This window comes from Nestor notabilis, unplaced genomic scaffold, assembly GCF_000696875.1.
Source record: "Nestor notabilis isolate BGI_N333 unplaced genomic scaffold, ASM69687v1 scaffold1269, whole genome shotgun sequence".
Classification (NCBI taxonomy): domain Eukaryota; kingdom Metazoa; phylum Chordata; class Aves; order Psittaciformes; family Psittacidae; genus Nestor; species Nestor notabilis.
Window position 1 is genome coordinate 1,768 of NW_009943043.1, and position 18,807 is coordinate 20,574.

At 36.7% G+C, this 18,807-nt stretch overlaps 1 protein-coding gene across 1 annotated transcript; it reads right to left on the reverse strand.

Moving 5' to 3' along the window:
* Positions 1 to 356: 356 nt before the first annotated feature.
* GEN1 (GEN1 Holliday junction 5' flap endonuclease) lies at positions 357 to 16,025 on the reverse strand. Its single transcript, XM_010021684.1, has 13 exons — positions 15,865 to 16,025; positions 13,919 to 14,105; positions 12,561 to 12,737; positions 10,839 to 10,949; positions 7,930 to 8,003; positions 7,327 to 7,418; positions 6,367 to 6,517; positions 6,245 to 6,281; positions 6,062 to 6,142; positions 5,425 to 5,555; positions 2,748 to 2,809; positions 2,059 to 2,202; positions 357 to 1,819 (listed from the first exon to the last, which is right to left on the reverse strand). Exons 1-13 carry the CDS (start codon positions 16,023 to 16,025, stop codon positions 357 to 359), a joined length of 2,871 nt encoding a protein of 956 aa, XP_010019986.1.
* Positions 16,026 to 18,807: the final 2,782 nt, after the last annotated feature.

Sequence of the window (18,807 nt, forward strand, 5' to 3'; positions counted from 1 at the left end):
GCAGAAGGACTAACAGCTGTACACAAAATCCTCACAATTGGCAGGAGAAAACCCCTTAATTCATAAATAAACCTTCCTGCTCCCTTGTATACTATATGCTGATGCTTCTGTATCAAGTTCAGAATGTAATCAAATCCAGAATAACTGGTACTTGCCTATAATCAGCTATCTGAACTTTTGCCAACATTCTGGTTTCAAACTTTAGGTCCAGTATGTGGTATTTCATAGCACTTCTTATTCATCAAACCTGTGCTCACTTAAAATTGACAGATCATACTGCAGAAGCTTTGAGAAAGAACACTGTAAGAACTGAAGACTAACAGTTCATTGTTACCATGATGTATTTTATGGAGAATCTAATTGATTTGGATTTTTCCTTTTAGTCTTTCAGACAGGGGAAGGGGACTGTCTGCCCATGCATAAGACTGAACAGCACCTTTGGCTTGCTGTGTGGGACCAGGAACTGACCTCTCAAATGGTTGCTCTGGACTTTGGAAACAACTATCATCCCTTACTGAGGTTGGTTTTGGAGGTACTTGCAATGAGAAACTACTACCATCTTTTTTTGAAGTGGTTGGTTTCTTCTTCCCTTCAATTATAAGGGCTGAGTCACTGTTTGTTCTTTTGCCAGAAACAATGTTACTCCTTTTCTTTGTATAACATTTTTTAAATTGACCATGGCTCAGTTGCCTTTTCTGCGGCTCATAAATCTGATTTTTATTGATGTTCCCATCATCACTGTCTTCAGTAGAAGAACACCTGTTCTGACACACACTCTTCTTAAAAGTAGTTTTCCAACTAGTTTGAATATAAGCTTTTTCAATGTGACAGTCAGTTACAACATCTGCTGGGTTTTGAGACGCTTGAAGCATTTCACACCCAGAATTGAGTATCTCTGATGTTCGCCCACTGAGGGCTACAGATGTTGAACTGCTTATGTTATGGCCTTTTTGCACTATTCCAGCCAGGCTTTCAGCCTTTTTGTACTGATCTTGATAAATGTGTACGCTGGAATCCCTTGTGTGGTTTTCTGATAGCACATTTTTACTTTCCTGCATTACTTTATTTAACTGACATGAGGAGGAGATGAAAACGTCATCAAGATTCAATGTTTCTTCTGTTTGTTTAAAACATTTCAAAGGTTCCCGTTCCATTACATCTGCAGACAACAAAGGCTTCGATGGCATGGAAGTCTTCTTAAGTATTCGCTCAGTTAAAGGCCACTTCTGAAGCTGTCCCATAGCATCATCTGAAACCAAATCATCTGCACTATCCAGATGATGCTGATCAGACTGCATAGCCTCAGAATATTCTGACCTATTTCTCATTGTTTCATGAACCAGTGGATTCAAGTGTTTTATGCATGTACTTAAGTCAGCTGCTGGATCATGGGTATCACCCCCATGAGCTGGTGAAGTGTTGAAGAAGGTTCCTTCCCAATCTACACTGCTCAGCTGTAGACCAGCTGTTACAGAGGAAGCTGATGACATCCCTGAACTTTTACTAAATTGTGCTGGTAATACACATGAGTCAACCACCGTACTCTTTAAGAGCGAGTAAGGTGATGCAGTTAGAGGAAGAACAGCTGCTGATGCCGGCTTTTGAACAGTAGTTATGCAGGAAGCTGCAGCTAACACTAGATCTTTTGATTCAGTACTTCCCTGGTGTTTCTGATCTTCTGGGGGAGTTTTTATATCCAGTGTGGAATCCTGCACAGGAAAAATTCCACATCCAGTTTTTAAATTCATTTGAGACAGAAGATTGGTAACTTCATCATAACCGTTTGATGATTCCTTTTCTTTTGGTCTGTCTTTTCTGTCTGAAGAAAAAAAAAAAAAAAAAGGAAAAAGGGCATATCAAAATGATGTATTAACCACAGTTCAGATTTCCTAGAGTTACAAGTATAAAATCGTAAGATAAAAGCAGAGTCCCTGCAAGACACGCCCTGATCTTGACAAAAAATGATGTTGTTCAACAGTGGGAGAAATGTTTGCTGCTTTTGATTCATGTACTCTGGCAAGACACAAAAGTTCATAAGAAATAAGCTTTTGGACTTACTTTTCTGTTTCTTCTTCATAACTTCTGACTTTTCCACTTGATAAAGAGCAACAATATCAGGATAAGCAGCCTGAAACAAAGACTCCTCTTCCACTGTGACTACAAACAGCTCTGCAGGCTCATCTTCTGCATCAACATAATGTTCTAAAAAATTAATGAATGTACATTAGACATCTATATACACACATATGAAAGTAGGCAGTAAGAAAAACAAAGAACAAATGATTTATTTGAGTACAAAGAAGGTATGTAGAAGGTCAGTAGTACAATGTTTGAGATTTAGCTGCAAGTAAAATTTTTTTCTTTCTGCTAGTTTCCTGGGCACATTAAAGGCAGAAGTTTGTCAGCATAGAAAAATACCTAGCTAGGAAACAGACATAGCTTCAGGTATTTATAGTGAACTAAGATTTTTGCATTTTAATAGAGTACAGATTGTATTAAATGTACCAGAAAAAGTACCTGAAGATAAAGTCCCTTGTTTTCTAGGTAATTTTTTTTTTTTTAAAGCACTGTTTTTACTTTCAGGGTATGTAAAATTTGATGCATATTTTCTATTGTTCTCATAGAATAGTTTCCAATCCAACCCACGTTTCTTTGCCTCATAGTGTTATCAAACTCTTCTCCTCTTTAAAATATGCTTTTCTTCTATTAAAAGTTTTATTCCATAATATATATAGAAACAGAACAACCTGGTTTTTGCCACTCAATTTCAAAGCAAGAAATTCCGTTTTTAACACGTGCCTTGACTATCCTGTAAGAATAAAAAGAAGGCCATTAAAGGATTTTGTTTAAATAGGAAACAAAAAAGATACATTTTAATACTCTTAATTTGTAATGATTTGGAGGAAAAAGTATTCTTGTAATATTAAAATAAATACACCTTTAAAAAATACACTACTCTGTGTAAGTTACACAGTACAATTTAGGGTCTAGAACTGAGCACTGAAACATTTCTATTTTTTAAATGATACAGCTCAGCGGAGCAGAACAAGAAATCAAAAAGCTATTCTGTGACAACCATAACGCAGACTCCTACAAACATCATTTGGTATCTTCAACTAACCTACCTGAAAGACAGTTCCTGTATAACTAATATGATCTCCTTCTATGACAAGGTGACCCGCTCTGTGGATGAGGGAAAGGCTGTGGATGTTGTCTACCTGGACTTCAGTAAAGCCTTTGATGCCTTTTCCCCACAGCATTTTCCTGGAGAAACTGGCTGCTCATGGTGTGGATGGGGGTACTCTTCACCCCACCTTAAATACCCTGTTCAGTTTTGGGCCTCTTGGGGGTGTTGGTTGACAGCCAGCCTAATATGAGCCAGCAGAGTGCCCAGGTGGCCAAGAACATCCTGGCCTGTATCAGAAATAGCTTGCTCAGCAGGACTAGGATTGTCCCCCTGTACTTGGCACTGGTGAGGACGCACTTTGAATACTGTGTTCAGTTTTGGGCCCCTAACTACAAGAAAAACATTGAGGTGCTGGTGCATGTCCAGAGAAGGGCAACGAAGCTGGTGAAGGGTCTGGAGAACAAGTCTTACAAGGAACGGCTGAGGGAACTGGAGGTGTTTAGCCTGGAGAAAAGGAGGCTCAGGGGGGACTTCTCTGCTCCCTACAACTACCCGAAAGGAGGTTGTAGCGAGATGGGTGTCAGACTCTTCTCCCAAGTAACAAATGATTAGAGGAAATGGCCTCAAGCTGTGCCAGGGGAGGTTTAGATTGGAGATTAGGAAAAATTTAGTCACCAAAGGATTGTCAAGCACTGGAACAGGCTGCCCAGGAATGTGGTGGAGTCACCATCCCTGGAGGTATTTAAAAGATGTGTTGATGTGGCACCTGGGGACATGGTTTAGTGATGGACTTGCAGTGCTGGGTTAATAGTTACTTCATGCTATTAAAGGTCTTTTCCAACCTAAACAATTCTATGATTCTAAATCTCCAGAGAAAGCTGTTGCCACAGACAGTAATTTTCTGAATGACCAGACAAGGTCATTTATATCTTTTGTGTCAGAGCATGAAGGAATATACATGAACTGAGCAGGGAAAGTCAGTCTTCATGAGATTTTCTAAAATCATTATCTACACTAAAAGCATATCTACACTCCAGTTTAACAGGATCCTACATGTAAAGAGGCTCCTGATGAATCATTACTGCATTTTTAAACACTTGTTAACAAAAGAAATTTTCTAGAGCATGCATTATATGTCTTAAAATCTTGAAAAACTAGCAAGTGTTATAAATAGAGTATGCCAATTCATTTGCTCATCAAGGTAAATGCTGGCAAATCATCTAGCCAATCTGTTTAAAAAGCAGCCCCCAACCAGTCTCTCCACTTTTTTGAAAGGTAGCACTGAACAGAACAGCATCTTTGCAAATAAAAATTTAACAGACTATGACACATCAACCCAGAAGAGATACTATCACATTGGTACACACTGTACTTCTGACCCAAAAATTAAGGTCTATAAAACCTTCAACAGCATCAAAGAACGTGGAAAATCTACTAACTTTCTTGCAATACAAGAATTTGGAGGGAAAGGGGGAATTTGGGTTTCATTTGGAAAACGAGATCATCAGATACTAAAGTTAGTCACAGTTTCCTTCAAGTGGTGAAGGTAAGTTGAGATTTGCCAACAGACACTGTAGATTGTAGAAATCTACATAAGTTTAAGAAGATTAGATCATTAAAAAAAAATAAAAAATAATACATTGAGGTCTGGTAGAATAAGCAGATACTAATTATGGCTCAGAAAACCCCTGAGTAACAGAAACCTGGATGGTGGGGAAATATTCTGGAGAAAGCAGTCACATGCTTATGGTTTTTTTTCCTGCATACCCATTTTTAGGAACAGCATACTTGGCCATTTTTATATTCCTTAATGCAGCAGTCCTGAATTAAAACATAGTTTTGAGAAGAAGAGGTAGCAGAATAGAACCATAAGCCAATGATTCCATCAGACACACAGTGCAATGGCAGTTGGTAGGTCTGGTAAGACCATGACTGAATCTGCAGATGATCATTCCTAAGCCTAAACTCTTATTTTGAATCACAGAAGTCATTTAAACTTCTGCTAAGAGGATCAATACTATATTGCAAAATCTCATTTGCAGATCCAAAGAAAGAGAATAGAACGTAAGCATAGGAAAAAGCAGGCATTTTCACTTAGAATGAAAGGAAACTGCTGTATGTATTAGTTTGTGCACCAGCAGTGTAAGAATTGGCATTCCGATCTAAATTTTTATGTCTATTCAAAATGAGCACACAGCTTGAAGCAGAGATGGAAGAAAAGCATTATATTTCTCTAAAGAAGGAAAAAATCCCATGATTTTTCCATCCATCAGCAGAAGAAAATCAAGCTACCTTACCGTATTGCCTGCATTTGTTTTGAATCAATGTATCCATATTTTCTCTGGATCATATCATAATGTGTCAGGAGTACTAGCAGTTTCTTACAAGCATAATGTTTGTTCCATTCCATCTTCTCAGAAGCAAATATCTGTTAGTATAAAAAACAAAACAAAACAACCAAAACCAAACCCACTGCAAAATGTAAAAGTTTCTTTTCTATTAGGTATCATGCTTAGATAGCTATGTAGTAGCTAGTAATACTAGAAAGTGAAAACCAAAACAATAGCAAGTGACCTTTTTTCTGAGTTCTCTTTCTAGTGGCAAGTGTCCCAGCCCATGGCAGGGCGGTTGGAACTAGATGATCTTAAGGTTCTTTCCAGCCCAAACCATTTTATATTTCTATGATTCTACTTTTATACATGCTGCTCACATCAACTGATTAGGCTTTCAAAAAAAAAAAAAAACAAACCAACACCCAAAAAAAAAAGGGGCATATTAAGAAGTTGTAGCAAGATTATTTAATTCTTATTTCCAGTAAAATTACTAATGAAGTTCAAAATCATCACAGATGCCTGCCCTACGAATAAAAAGATTAATAATTAATAACAAAAATTAAAAAATTCAGAGCTGAATGTCCAGTATTTTGTTATATACCTGAAAGGACAATAAATTCGGCCTTCGATTTTCCTTTATGTTGATTAATTTATTCTTGTTTACAAGAAATTCTTGGATAACCTTGAGATAAAAAAAAAAAAAAGACAGTTTAAGAGAGCAGAAAAACGAAATTTCAACTAACTGATGAAAAATATTTAATCTTTAAATAGGCTTGTTCGTTACCTGAGAGAATGGAAAGCCCTCACAACTGTTAGCTTTTCTGCAGGTAAAACAAATGTGTTAGGAACCAAATATAAATAGAAAAAATGCAGGGAAAAGCAGTTCAATTTTCAAGACATTCCTACTTTCTGATACTGTCCTCCACTGTACTTGCTTGTTTCACCCGCTCTAACTGATGCCATTCACAAGGGCAGCAGTATTTGGAGTCATTGGGTTTGCAGTATCTAGTGCTTTCACAGAATTTACATCCACTGTGCCCATGTTCCTTGTAAGATCCTATAGAAGCAGAGGCACAAGTGTAAGGCAAATAAAAGGTTTCCAAACCCTCCAAATATACAAAGCTAGTAGTATGAATACAAACCTCAGAACAGATATGAATGTGACATGAATACTAGCTGTGAGCTGATCTGAGTGCATTAGCTGTATTTATACATCTACAGTGAAAACTGACAAATACAATCAAGCTCTCATTTTTTTGGAAGACATTTTCCCCAACAGATTCAGACCTTGTGCTGAAAACTTTATTACCCAAAATGACAGAAGTGGTCTGTGACAACCTGGCAAATACAAATAATTTATTTGAAACAAGGCTTTTCCTTCTCCAAGTGATGGGTTTGAACGAGTTCACTGATCAAAGAACCAAAATGAGGTTCCTTAAGATTAATTTCTTTTTAAGAAGACACTGCAGCAAAACCTAGCAATGCTAATGGATTCAGTCCTCTTGATGCAAGACCAACTTGGGTAACTAAGGAAATAGTTGCTTGTCAGTATAGCATACTTTGATAGTGTTAAAAAGGCAAATATCTGGGAACATACAATAGCATAGTGATAACATTCCATCTGCTATCAGCTAGTTTCACATTTGAAGAAAGGTAGGCCCCAGCCTCAAAAATATTTATATAAAGATACATATACATAATACTGAAAACAGGAACACAGCCCACAAGCTGAATGACAAGCAGTTTTGAATGTTAGCCATAACAAAACCCAAAAAAACCAAAACAGATCCAAACAAACAAACCCCCTTCCCCTCCCCAGAACAATAATTAGGCTAGAAAAAAAAATTCAGCGCTTTTCATACTGACCTGGATGATGGCACTCAGAACAGTGAATTACCCTTTTAACAACTAAAGGTGGATTATTATTATACTGAAATTCTTCTTTCCATTGCTCAAACCTAAAAGGATGATATTAAAAGGATTAAGAAACATTGCATCTACTCAAGAAATAGTTTTCCAGTTGAAAAGGATTACTTTTTCTTAAATTTTTTTACAATGAAAATGGAATTTCTACAATAACTTTTTTTTTAACAGTACATTATATGATTGATTAATTTCTAGTATAGATACACACACTATGATAACAAACAGGGAAAGCCTTTGGTATCTCATGTCCTGATTCACACGCCAACTAAAAATAGCAAAAGTCTCTCATTGGTCCCTATGACTTCCTTTCCAATATATCAGCATATATCTGCTAGCTCAAGAGCTAGAAACCAGCTAATGTTTAAAACAATTAAGAAGCTTGCCTAGTAAAACACAATTCAATTAGCAAATGTAAAGAACATGGTAATCTCTTACCCCTCCAAATTAAAGTTATTATAAACATTATCTTGGAGCTGAAGCACATACTTGCAAGTTTGAATAAAATCAAAGTACATCACCATATAACATAAATTTTAATTTTACCTTTGCAACAAGTTTTGACCTTGCAAAGTCCCAATTAACTTTAAAGCTTGTTCCTTCCCAACCCCTGGAACACCCTACAGAGACAGAAATACAAAACATCATTTAATGAAAACCAGAAAGTATTCAGATTTTCATAAAAATTGCATTCATTACATTATGTAGAAAAATGACAAAAATTATCCTAGATGTTGAGTATAAATAGAGAAAAATAATTTTTGACCAAGTTCTAAAGACAGAGAAGGTGACATACTACACTGTACTACCAGTGTTGTTTAAAGCCCTGTCCAGCCTGGCCTTGGAGGTTCCTTTTCTGGAACCTAGCTCATGGACTGAAATCCAGAACACTGTAATAATCCCTTGTTGTGGTTTAGCTAAGTACTATACAGCCACTCGCTCACTCATCCCTTCCTCCCCTGTGTGGGATGGGGAGGGAAAAAAGGTAAAAACTCATGGGTGGAGATAAGAACAGTTTAATAACAGAAATAAAATAAAATACAGCAATAATAATAACAGTGATGATGATAAAATTGGGCGGGGTGTGGGGGGAGAGAAGGTGTGGGTGTAAACAAACAAACAAAAAGAAAACTGAAGTGATACACAATGCAATTGCTCACCACCTGCCAACCGATTCCCAGTCCGACCAGAGCAGTGATCAGTCCCTTCCAGGTAACTCCCTCCAGTTTCTATACTGGGCATGACATGCTGTGGTATGAAATATGCCTTTGGCTATAGTTTGGGTCAGGTGTCCTATTTCTGCTCTATCCTGGCTTCTTGTGCCCCTACCTCATTGGCAGAGCATGAGAGACTGAAAAGTCTGTAAGCTGTAAGTGCTACTAATCAACAACTAAAATATCAGTGTATTATCAGCATTATTTTCTTACTAAAGCCAAAACACTACCAGCTACTACAAAGAAAATAAACTCTATCTTCTCAGCCAAAACCAGGACACCCCTAGACATACTGAAGAGTGAAAATCAATTGATTCAAAACAACCAGAGAAGGGACAGAAAAATGATCAAAGGGCTGGAGCCACTTTCCTATGAAGACAGGCTAAGAGAACTGGGGTTGTTCAGCCTGGAGGAGAGAAGGGTCCAGGAAGACCTTATTGAGGCCTTTCAGTACTTAAAGGAGACTTATGAGACAGATGGTAACTGACTCTCTAGTAGGGGTAGGGCTTGTAGCGCTAGGGGCAATGGTTTTAAACTAAGAAAAGGGAAATATTCAGATTAGATATAAGGAAGAATTTTTTTACTATGAGGTTGGTGAAACATTCAATAGGTTGCCCAGGAAGTGATAGATGCCCCATCCCTGGGAACATTCTAGATCAGGCTGGATGGAGCTCTGAGTAACTTGGTCCAGTTGAAAATTTCCTGCTCATTGCAGGGAGGTTGGTCTAGCTTCAGAGGTCCCTTCTAACCCAAAATATTTTATGATTTAAAATGCACATACTGCTTTTTCCAGTTCCTCTTTCAATCTTTATCTTATTTTGCCAAGAATCATTACAGTTGAATATAAAGATTGTATTGAGTGTGCTTTCTACAGCATCATTACAAATAAATCTATAGTTTATTTTTCTTCAGCTGTAATGGCAAACTGAATATATGCAACCATGTGAAATAAACGTACATTCAAAACCAGTTAGGAGTTCTCACTGGACTGCAGCCAGACACTGGGGTAGAGAGTCAGATATTCAGCTTCTGCAAGGAAAGCATCAGCTTGATATATATTTAACAAAGTAAGTACAATTATAGAGTGGTATTCTCATTTATCTGCACTGCCAATTCCCATCCCAATGCACTCCTATAATTCAGCTTTTGTTAGAAGTTTCTATCTTCATCCACTTTGCTCATGTATCATCATCCACTTTACTAGGCTGCAGTAACTCAAAAGACCTATCTGACATTACGTAATTGTTTCACTTTAGGACAATGCAAGAACCTGGCATGCTAGGAGCTGCTACTTCCATTACAATAACCACTTATTAGTCACCAGCTTTTTAAACTCCCTCAGTATTATCATCATTCTTACAAAAGAAATGTAAAATAATAGTAAACAACTATTTAAGGTTTCCTATAACAGAAACAAGTCTCTCAAGAAAAAAAATAAAATAGAGATTCAGCATTATCAGCTGTTTATAATGACAGTTTTATCAAATTGGAACACAATATATTTAAAACATAACTAGATATCCACTGCAAGTCTGAATGGGAGCAACCATTGCCTGAAGTCATAGTACGATGAACTGTATAGAAATCAAGTTTCATCCCACTTCCTTTCCCCTTCAAATAGCCATTACAAAAGCTTCTATTCAAAGACTCCAAAAAATTCCAGAGCTCAAAGAAAAAAAGAAAACAGTGAAGTAGTAATGAGTGAGATACCTCTCACTTCATTCATTAGGCAAACTTTCAAGTAGGTGACTTCTTTAATAATATATTCACAAAAAACAGAACAAAAAGGGGATCCATCCAAACTGCATCCAGAACTGGCAATACTAATAACTACAGGTCAAAACAATCACTACTATGTCTTCCAAACAGCATAGACAAAACTCATTTTCCACAGCTACTCTGTCAGTGATGTACTTATACAGTTACAAAGCATCCTTACAAACAACTGAGATTTCACAACTTTGCTCAGTGTAATCAACAGATAAACTTCTGTCTTCAGTTACAGAACAAGTCTGGAATAATACATAATAGCTTTAGAAAGATTAATGTACGTGAACCATTTTGATTATCTTTAAGGCCTCATAAATAAAATTTACAGCAACTTACCAAGCACCTTCTTCAACTAGATCTCAGTAATTATGCACTGCATACAGTTTTGTCAGCATGCACATGTCTCCCTTGACATAGTTTATTGATTTTAGGCAGGGTAAGTACCTAATAAAAAATAATTATATTGCTTACCTTTGGAAGATAATCACAACCCAGAAGAATAGCTAGCCCAATCAAAGACTCTCTGTCACAACCAAGCTTCTCTTTAATAGAGGACATTGTGTAACAGTCAAGATGTGGATCCTGCAAGAGAAATTCATAGCATGTGTTATTTCTGTAACATATGGAAGGAATTGCCCTGAGTCACATTCAGTTGTGATTGCTTACCCACCCCTATTCACACACATCTGCAGGAAATGGGTCTATCCCCTAAGATAGGTCTGAGAGGAAAAAAAAAAAAAAAGCATCAATTAAAATTTATAAAGTAATTCATAGACACCACATGAATAACAACAGTTATGGAATTTCATGTTTTAAATATAGGCATCAACTGTTGAAAGAAACTAAAATAAGCCAATGGGTGTTCTTCTTGTTTGCTATGTGTAGAAAAAGTGTGGCAAAACTAACATTATCCAGTACTACTGGCTGTGTAAGTCATCTCAGGAACTGCAGTTTTTAAAATCTATGTGAACATTTCAATGTGCTACTTGAGGAAAAAAAAGAAAAAATAATTAAAATGTTACCTAGACTATTAGATATGAGCTATGGAACTCCTGCAACTTTGAAGGGTAGAAAGACTCAAACACAACAACATGAAATCAAGATTAACATGAATCAAACCATAGAAACATTGCCTCCCTGTCCTGCCCTTCTTCCTCCCCTGACGAAATAAAAAAACCACACATGCCACATGCTAACAATCCAAAATTCCAGTTTTCTGGAAGAGATGGCCCTGGCAGACAAACACACGAATTATTTTTTTGTGTTGACTTAGGTAAGTAACAAAGTACATTGAAAGACTGCAGCCACCTTCATTTTTGGTGATAAACGACAGAGAATACCAGGTCAAGACAACCCAAACACAGTGCTATCAAAGCAAGTCATCATCCATCAACTTTAACTATTTGATTTTTTTAAAAATTAATCGTTCATAGCACTTTTTTTCCTATTGATATTTTCCTGCTACTGGAGCATTTTCTTAACAAGTGTTTCAGCTGAATATTATTTAAAATTCCAACCCCAGTACCATTTTTCCTCCACTTTCTTGTTAGATTCAGTACACAGAACACATGCATTCCTTTCCATGATTTATGGAAAAAGTATAAATTATGGAAATTTGGGGTTGCCTTTTGCCAGATCTGGAAAACTGTATTCCTAACAAATGAACACTTCAGTTCAGTGTCATAAATTGATTATGATACAAATGTACAATCACAACCATATTCATGTTCAACTGGAGACTAACTGTATTAATTGTAAGTATATTCATAATAAAACAAACCTTTAAGACACAAGCATGTGAACACTGTTATTAGACCCAGGAGGCTGACCACTCCCATATGCCTTAATGATAAATTTACAGGAAGCAATTACTTCACTAAAATTCTCCACTGCAGAGGAGAAAAAGGGAGGGAGGGGGATGGGGTTTATAGATGTTGTTTTATATTACACATCACTGCACACTACAAACACAGACAATACCTTCAGTGTTCTTCAATTCAGTAGTTTTGCTCTCACATCCAATACACAAACTGCCAATGAATCAAACAAAACATCTGTATCTTAAACATACTACTTTATAAAAACTCACCTATTCGACAGTAATATGTAAGTAATTACTTCAAATCCCTTCTTTCTATTTACATTTTTGGGAAGAGTCTAAAGAGAGTGTGAGAACAGGATGAGGTACACTACCTTAGCATTCATTGCAAAGTTCCTATAAACTGTTTGAGCTCCATATAAGAAGACATCTCCATCATTGGTAATGCAGCCATCAACATGTCCTTTTGCATTTAGGTAGGCACACATTGCCTCTGCTTCCCCAGCAGCTTGAACCCAAGGGACACCTAAACACTCCAGCAGTTCAAGACACTAGAAGAAGAAATCCAAAAGGAGAGTGATTGAATGCTGAATTAGATCCACTTAGTAGCATGCATTTTCTCAGACACAGTGTATACAAAACCTGTTACTGCTGCATTGTTTATAGAACACTGCAAAAATATAAACACTATTTCAGGAGAAATATAGTCTACTGTAACAGTGAAAAGAAATATCCAACCAAGAGTAAAGCATTAAGTTACAGGACTTAAAACACAGCATGATTAACGATTACTCATTTACACTTCAAAAAGGTATTTAGGATGTTTTCAAAAGAATAACAAAGGAATATTTATCTATGAAAACCAATGCTTTACTCAAATCGTAATACTGGGCTAGCACAGACATCTTTCAGACACCAGACTCCCCAAGAGTAACAAGCATGAAAGTACAGTATCATCAGCCTAGTAAAACTGGACCACAGTATAAGACTTACTGATAGTTACTTATATATACCACCTACAAATTTCAGAAAAAAAAAAAAAAAAGAAAATCAATCTATTGAAGCCATAAGCATTTATAAATTCCATTTCATAAAATTTCACATTGACAAAAATTATTAAATATCTGCAGCAATGAATGAAGAATAAAACTACTGAATAGGAGGTCTCTGCAACCAGAGTTTCCAGAACCAGATTCTCAAACATCTATACAACTGACTATACAAATCTTCCTTTTAGCCAAATCCAGTTGGTTTCCAACAAGTGTGTCCTCTTATCTACTCAGCTAGTTTACTAAATCATACATCTAGGTTCAAAACAGTTTTGTGGACCCCTTCAAAAGCATACTACCTTAGTTTACATAGGTACACAACACATTCCTGTTTTCACATACAGCCCAATCTAGGAAAAAGAAGTATCAATACTAACACTATAAAAAAATAAGGAAGTTGAATTTCTTTAATAAACACTCAATTATGTCTATGGCTTCCTACAGCAAACATGCACACAAACATGAAACAAGGAAATTATCCTGATATTGTCCCTCTTCTACAAGAGCAGTTAAGAGATGCTGTAAGGCCCAATTTCAAAAGCATGTATTCCCTCAAAACTCAAAATACTGTTGAAATGCGTTGTGTAGAAAACTATTAATTCTCTCAAGTTTTTGTGTTCAATTTGGTTAAGATTTCTCCCTATCACATGAAAAATACTGAAACACAGCCCTCAATTACTCACCTCTTTCAGAATGGCTTTGAATAAAGATCTCCCTGTTCTTGCAGCTCCAGCTTTCTTTGAAGGTCCATAGCGCATCTCGCTCCTCTTACTCATGGTGTCTGCTTTTAACTTGGGGGCCTCTCCTTCCGTGACAAACACTAGTTTAATTCCCATTGATGTTAAGAAAGAGATCCGAAAAAATAGGTTCCTGCAATAAAGCAAAGTGTTCTCTAAGCTGCAGAATTAGTGAAGCCTGATTTCTTCAGATGTTTCCCTTATATTCCTCAGCCTACCTCAGGAATAAACTTAGCTTTCTCTTCATCTTTTACAATTTCCTCACCCTTGAGCTAACGAAACTTTTATCTATATCCCTGCCTTTGGCTGACGTTCCGTTACTATGAACTAGTAACAGCTTTACAAAATTCCCAAGAAAATACCATATAAGAACAAGAATGTAAGCAAGTATAAAAGGCTTAATAAAAACCAAATCAATAGCCAAAGTCTGCTTCCAAACACACATCCACATTGATTCTTTTGTATAAAATTTTAATCCCAAATCTATCAATGCCAGTACATCAGATTCTGAAGTGATTGAATACTGTGTTATTAGACAGACTTACAGATACCACTACCATGCCAATCTATTTCATATGCAAACCAGCATCACTGATGGATAGAATTTTGCAAAGGAGCAATAATAACTATTTGGTCTATAGCAGTAAAATTGAGAGCAGTAATATCAGACAGCACCTACTTTTCCTAGTTATTCCAGGATCAATCTTTCAAAAGGAGTAGACCAAACATTTATATCACACTGATTGATATTAGTCTAGATTTAATTTTGCACATTTGCTATTGGTAAAAAAGGATAAGCTGATCTGTTGAGGCTAGTTCTGTTTTCACAAATGATATAAAAATCAATCACAATAAGTTTCTGTGAAATATTTGGTAAAACAATTCAATTTCCAAATGCCTGAAAACATTTCTTTTTTTTTTTTTTTTTTGGTAGAAATCTGTTCACCTTGCTTTGGAAAGACTGCATTAGAGATCTGGACTGATGCTTCCATTCCACTGCACACAGGACATCCTATCAGAGGGAAGTAATGACTTTGGTCGTTCAAGTTTTATAGTTAATTATCCATTTGGGGTCATAAGTAAAACATTTTAAGAAATTATTCTCATAAGATGCTGATATTTCATATCAGCTGAATTCACACAAGCCATGGGAACATCTAACAGCAGCCAGCAACTCAGCATTCTCAAGCTAACTAATAACATGACATTTATGAAAATTTGTATATATTTTCATTCTTGTCAGCATCATCCACAGAAAACAGTGCTTTGAATTTACAGCTGCTTATACTTGCTCATCCCTTAAGATGTGATTCATTTAAATTAAAAATATACGTATCCTTCAAGATTGTTCATAAGCCTGAAGAATGATTTAAACATATTTAAGTCCACATGGGATCTAACTAGAATTTTAATTTATAAGCCAGGTCAGGATAGAGCACACATGGTTGTCACTATGCTCTGAACTGACTAGCATCCAAGCTGTTGTGATAAACAGTTTAACCTCCCATACTACTTTCCATACACAGCTTCAGAGATAGATAGGAATTAACACATTGATTTGCGTTCCTTGATAGTCTGTGTATCACATAGAGCTATACCACAGTAAAACAAACACGGTTCTGCTTAAAACCACATCATTCTTATCTACAGTTGAGGCCTCAAGATAAGGTAGGCTGGGCCCAAGAACTTCTATTTGTACCCAAGCATTAAGCTGAATTCAGCCATTATGGCTGAATCTTCACTTCAAACCCTTTACGTATACAGCACAAGTGATGATAATAAACCAACACACTCGTGAATTTTGAAGGTAGTCTTAAATTTGGAGTAACTGTTGTACCTAAATTAAACAGCTACAAGACTTCTGGCTACAATAATTAATATGGATACCATACCTCAGATGTGGCTTGGTAACTACTCCAATCATCTTTTTAACAGTCTGTGCTTCACAAACCCACAGACTTAAATCAACAGCAAGTGTTTTTCCTTTGAGACTGGTCAAGTTGACAGGTTGTCTCACGGGCTCAAGGATTTGCCACAGATTAGTCACTCCCATTTTTCTAGCTTCTTTGTTGTCAGAATGAACGTTTTAGCTGTGAAGACCAAGCAAATAAAATACTTTCAGAATACAGCATGAAGTACGATGTATCATGAACATAAGGCTCAGAAAATAAGTATTCGGTCATTATCAGTTTTACTTTTATAAGCCAAGAACATTTACAATCAAGCCTTCTAAGCGTTCACAAATGGTTTATTAACGAAATACCTTCTTAGGACCATACATTTTTATTGCTAGTATCTTGAACATAAATAAAACCAAACTCAGTGTATATGTATAAGTCATTCATTTCCAAGTCTTGTGTGTCTCTTGCATACGCACAACCCAAGCTTTATGTAAAATAAAAGGAAAACCACACCTCTTGAGGGAATTACTTCCAGATCTGAAGTGGCAGGACTCACATGAAAACATTTCTGTTTAAACAGAAGTAGCGTAAAGCTACCTGAGGAATATTTATGATGAAAACAGAACTTGAACTTTCCTTAATATTCCAAGATTATATAAAGAGGGTCAACAACCACAGATTCTGGCTTGGGAAATTCAAGTTGGACTTTAGGAAAAAAATGACAGCGAGTACAGCAGCACTGGTTGTCCAGAGGTTACAGAATCTCCATTCTTGGAGGTGGTATATTTCTTTGTCTCTTATTTAACTTCACTTCTATAGCTCTATTCTCTATGCTACCACATTGCCAGATTTAGTTTTCTTCTTTTCCTTCTTTTTCATTATTCTTCATGTTTTCATACCTTGTCAGTTCTATACAAGGCCTCTAGCATATACTCTACTTTCCCCCCTCACAATACCCATCTATTCCTGCACTGTCTTACTGTACAAAGTTTGCCTCATGCTTATTTCTCTATTTTTCCCTCTTCTCCCTCAATATTAGAAGATAAAAATAAAATCTGAAATGTTTTGTATTTCTCTTTCTGATTTTGGAACTACCGTGTACTCAAGATAAAACAAAACCCTCCTCTAAATAAACCATGAGTGGATAAGGTAGCTGCCCGTGCTCGGGGTTCAGTTTAAAACACACGAGGAGCTACGCCACCTCGTGGCCTCTAGTGAGCACGGCTACATTACATTCAGCAGCCTTCCACATTTAACACCATCAGTCTGTTGGAACAAACAAGCCTGTCGTTGTAGAGTGTGTTTATACCTTAAAATTGTTCTAAAGCAAGGCAGCTAATCAATTCCAGGCTGTTTTTGAATAAAGTTCTAACGTTAAGATTTAAGTTCAACAGAAATCATGTTTCTCCAATCCATTTAACTACTACAATCACTCAACCTGACTTTAGTTTTATGCATACAGGTATCGTTTTTGCTATTGTTACACCTCAAGCACATAAAAGGAGTTAAACACACAAATAAAACATGCAAATACATGGTATAATTTCTTTAAGTCCAGGATGATCAATTTCTCTGACGAGCAGGGGAGACCAACAAAAAGGCATCCAAATCCTTCTCAAAAGACAAGTGTGATATTCAGCTTCAGTGAGATTTAACAAGAAAACACCTAGCAAAAAAAGGGACATGTCTTTTCTAATGTTATCATTTGGTTCCTGCTAGTCTGCATCAACACACATTCTTAAACAACCTCTTGCATTAGCTGGTTGCTAAATATTATTATTATGGACTGCCACATGCTACTTAATTAACAGGAAAGACAAATACACTAGAAACACTTAACATTTCAGAAGATTACAAATAATAGTAAGTATAAAAATCTTAAAACTACAAAAAAGAAAAACCACGTTTTTTTCCTATTATGAGATAATATTGTTATTTGAGAACAGAAGTTTTCCTTACTACTTTCAGTATATATCTAGGCTGAGTTATGAAAGCCTGTGAGACCTACCAGTCTTTGGGTTTTTGAGCATATTGTGTAAAATACTTTGAATTGGATTTTCTATACAACAGCTTTATTACCTTCAATAGGAGTAATCGGTCTACTCAGATATTATTGAGGAGCTTTGTTCATTACAAACCTCTGATGTGCTCAGATACATGGTAACTTCCAATGAAGGGAGACTGATACTTTCCGTATACTTTGAAGTCACTGAAGACATCATGCTATTACAAGATCATTGACAGGAAATATAAACTCAAAAACCTTCCTATTTCTCATTGGGCCAGTATGTGTTTTTATAAAGCACAGCTCTTGAGTTTTATAAATTATGTTTTAAGACTGTATTTTACTCTACAAAGTTTTTCACACAGACAGAAAAGTAAGCCAGTTACTTGAAAATAACTACAGAATACATTTAATGCCGAAATTTAATTCACACAGATACGCTTTCACCCCTTACCAAGGTAATCTGCAAAGAGTGCCAAGGATATGCTTTATGTCTGACCAACAAACCTTTAAAAAATAAAAGAAAAAGGGGAGAGGGGAAGAAAAAGAAAGCTCTCAACACGTTTGTAACAACTCTCCAGTTCCCTCTGTGCTACCGCAACACCCTAGCGCTTGGCACAGCTCCACCAGTAAACCCGAGCACCTGAGGCGCAGCAGTGACATGCTTCAGCATTTACAGATGCCTCCTCAAATTCCTACGTTTATGTGTGTCCGCCCCTCGGTGAAAACAAAAACGAGAGGTTGCCTGAACACGAAATAACAGGATAACAAACAGGCGTCTCGAACACAATTCAAAATTCCCGCCTCAATGCCAACTAGCAGTAAGAACGCACCGCACAGGCGGAAACCAAGGCTTCCCTGGCCCCCTGTGAGGCGAGGAGCCTTCCGGAGGGCTCTCCCTGCCCGCTGAGGACCGCGGGCCCACCACC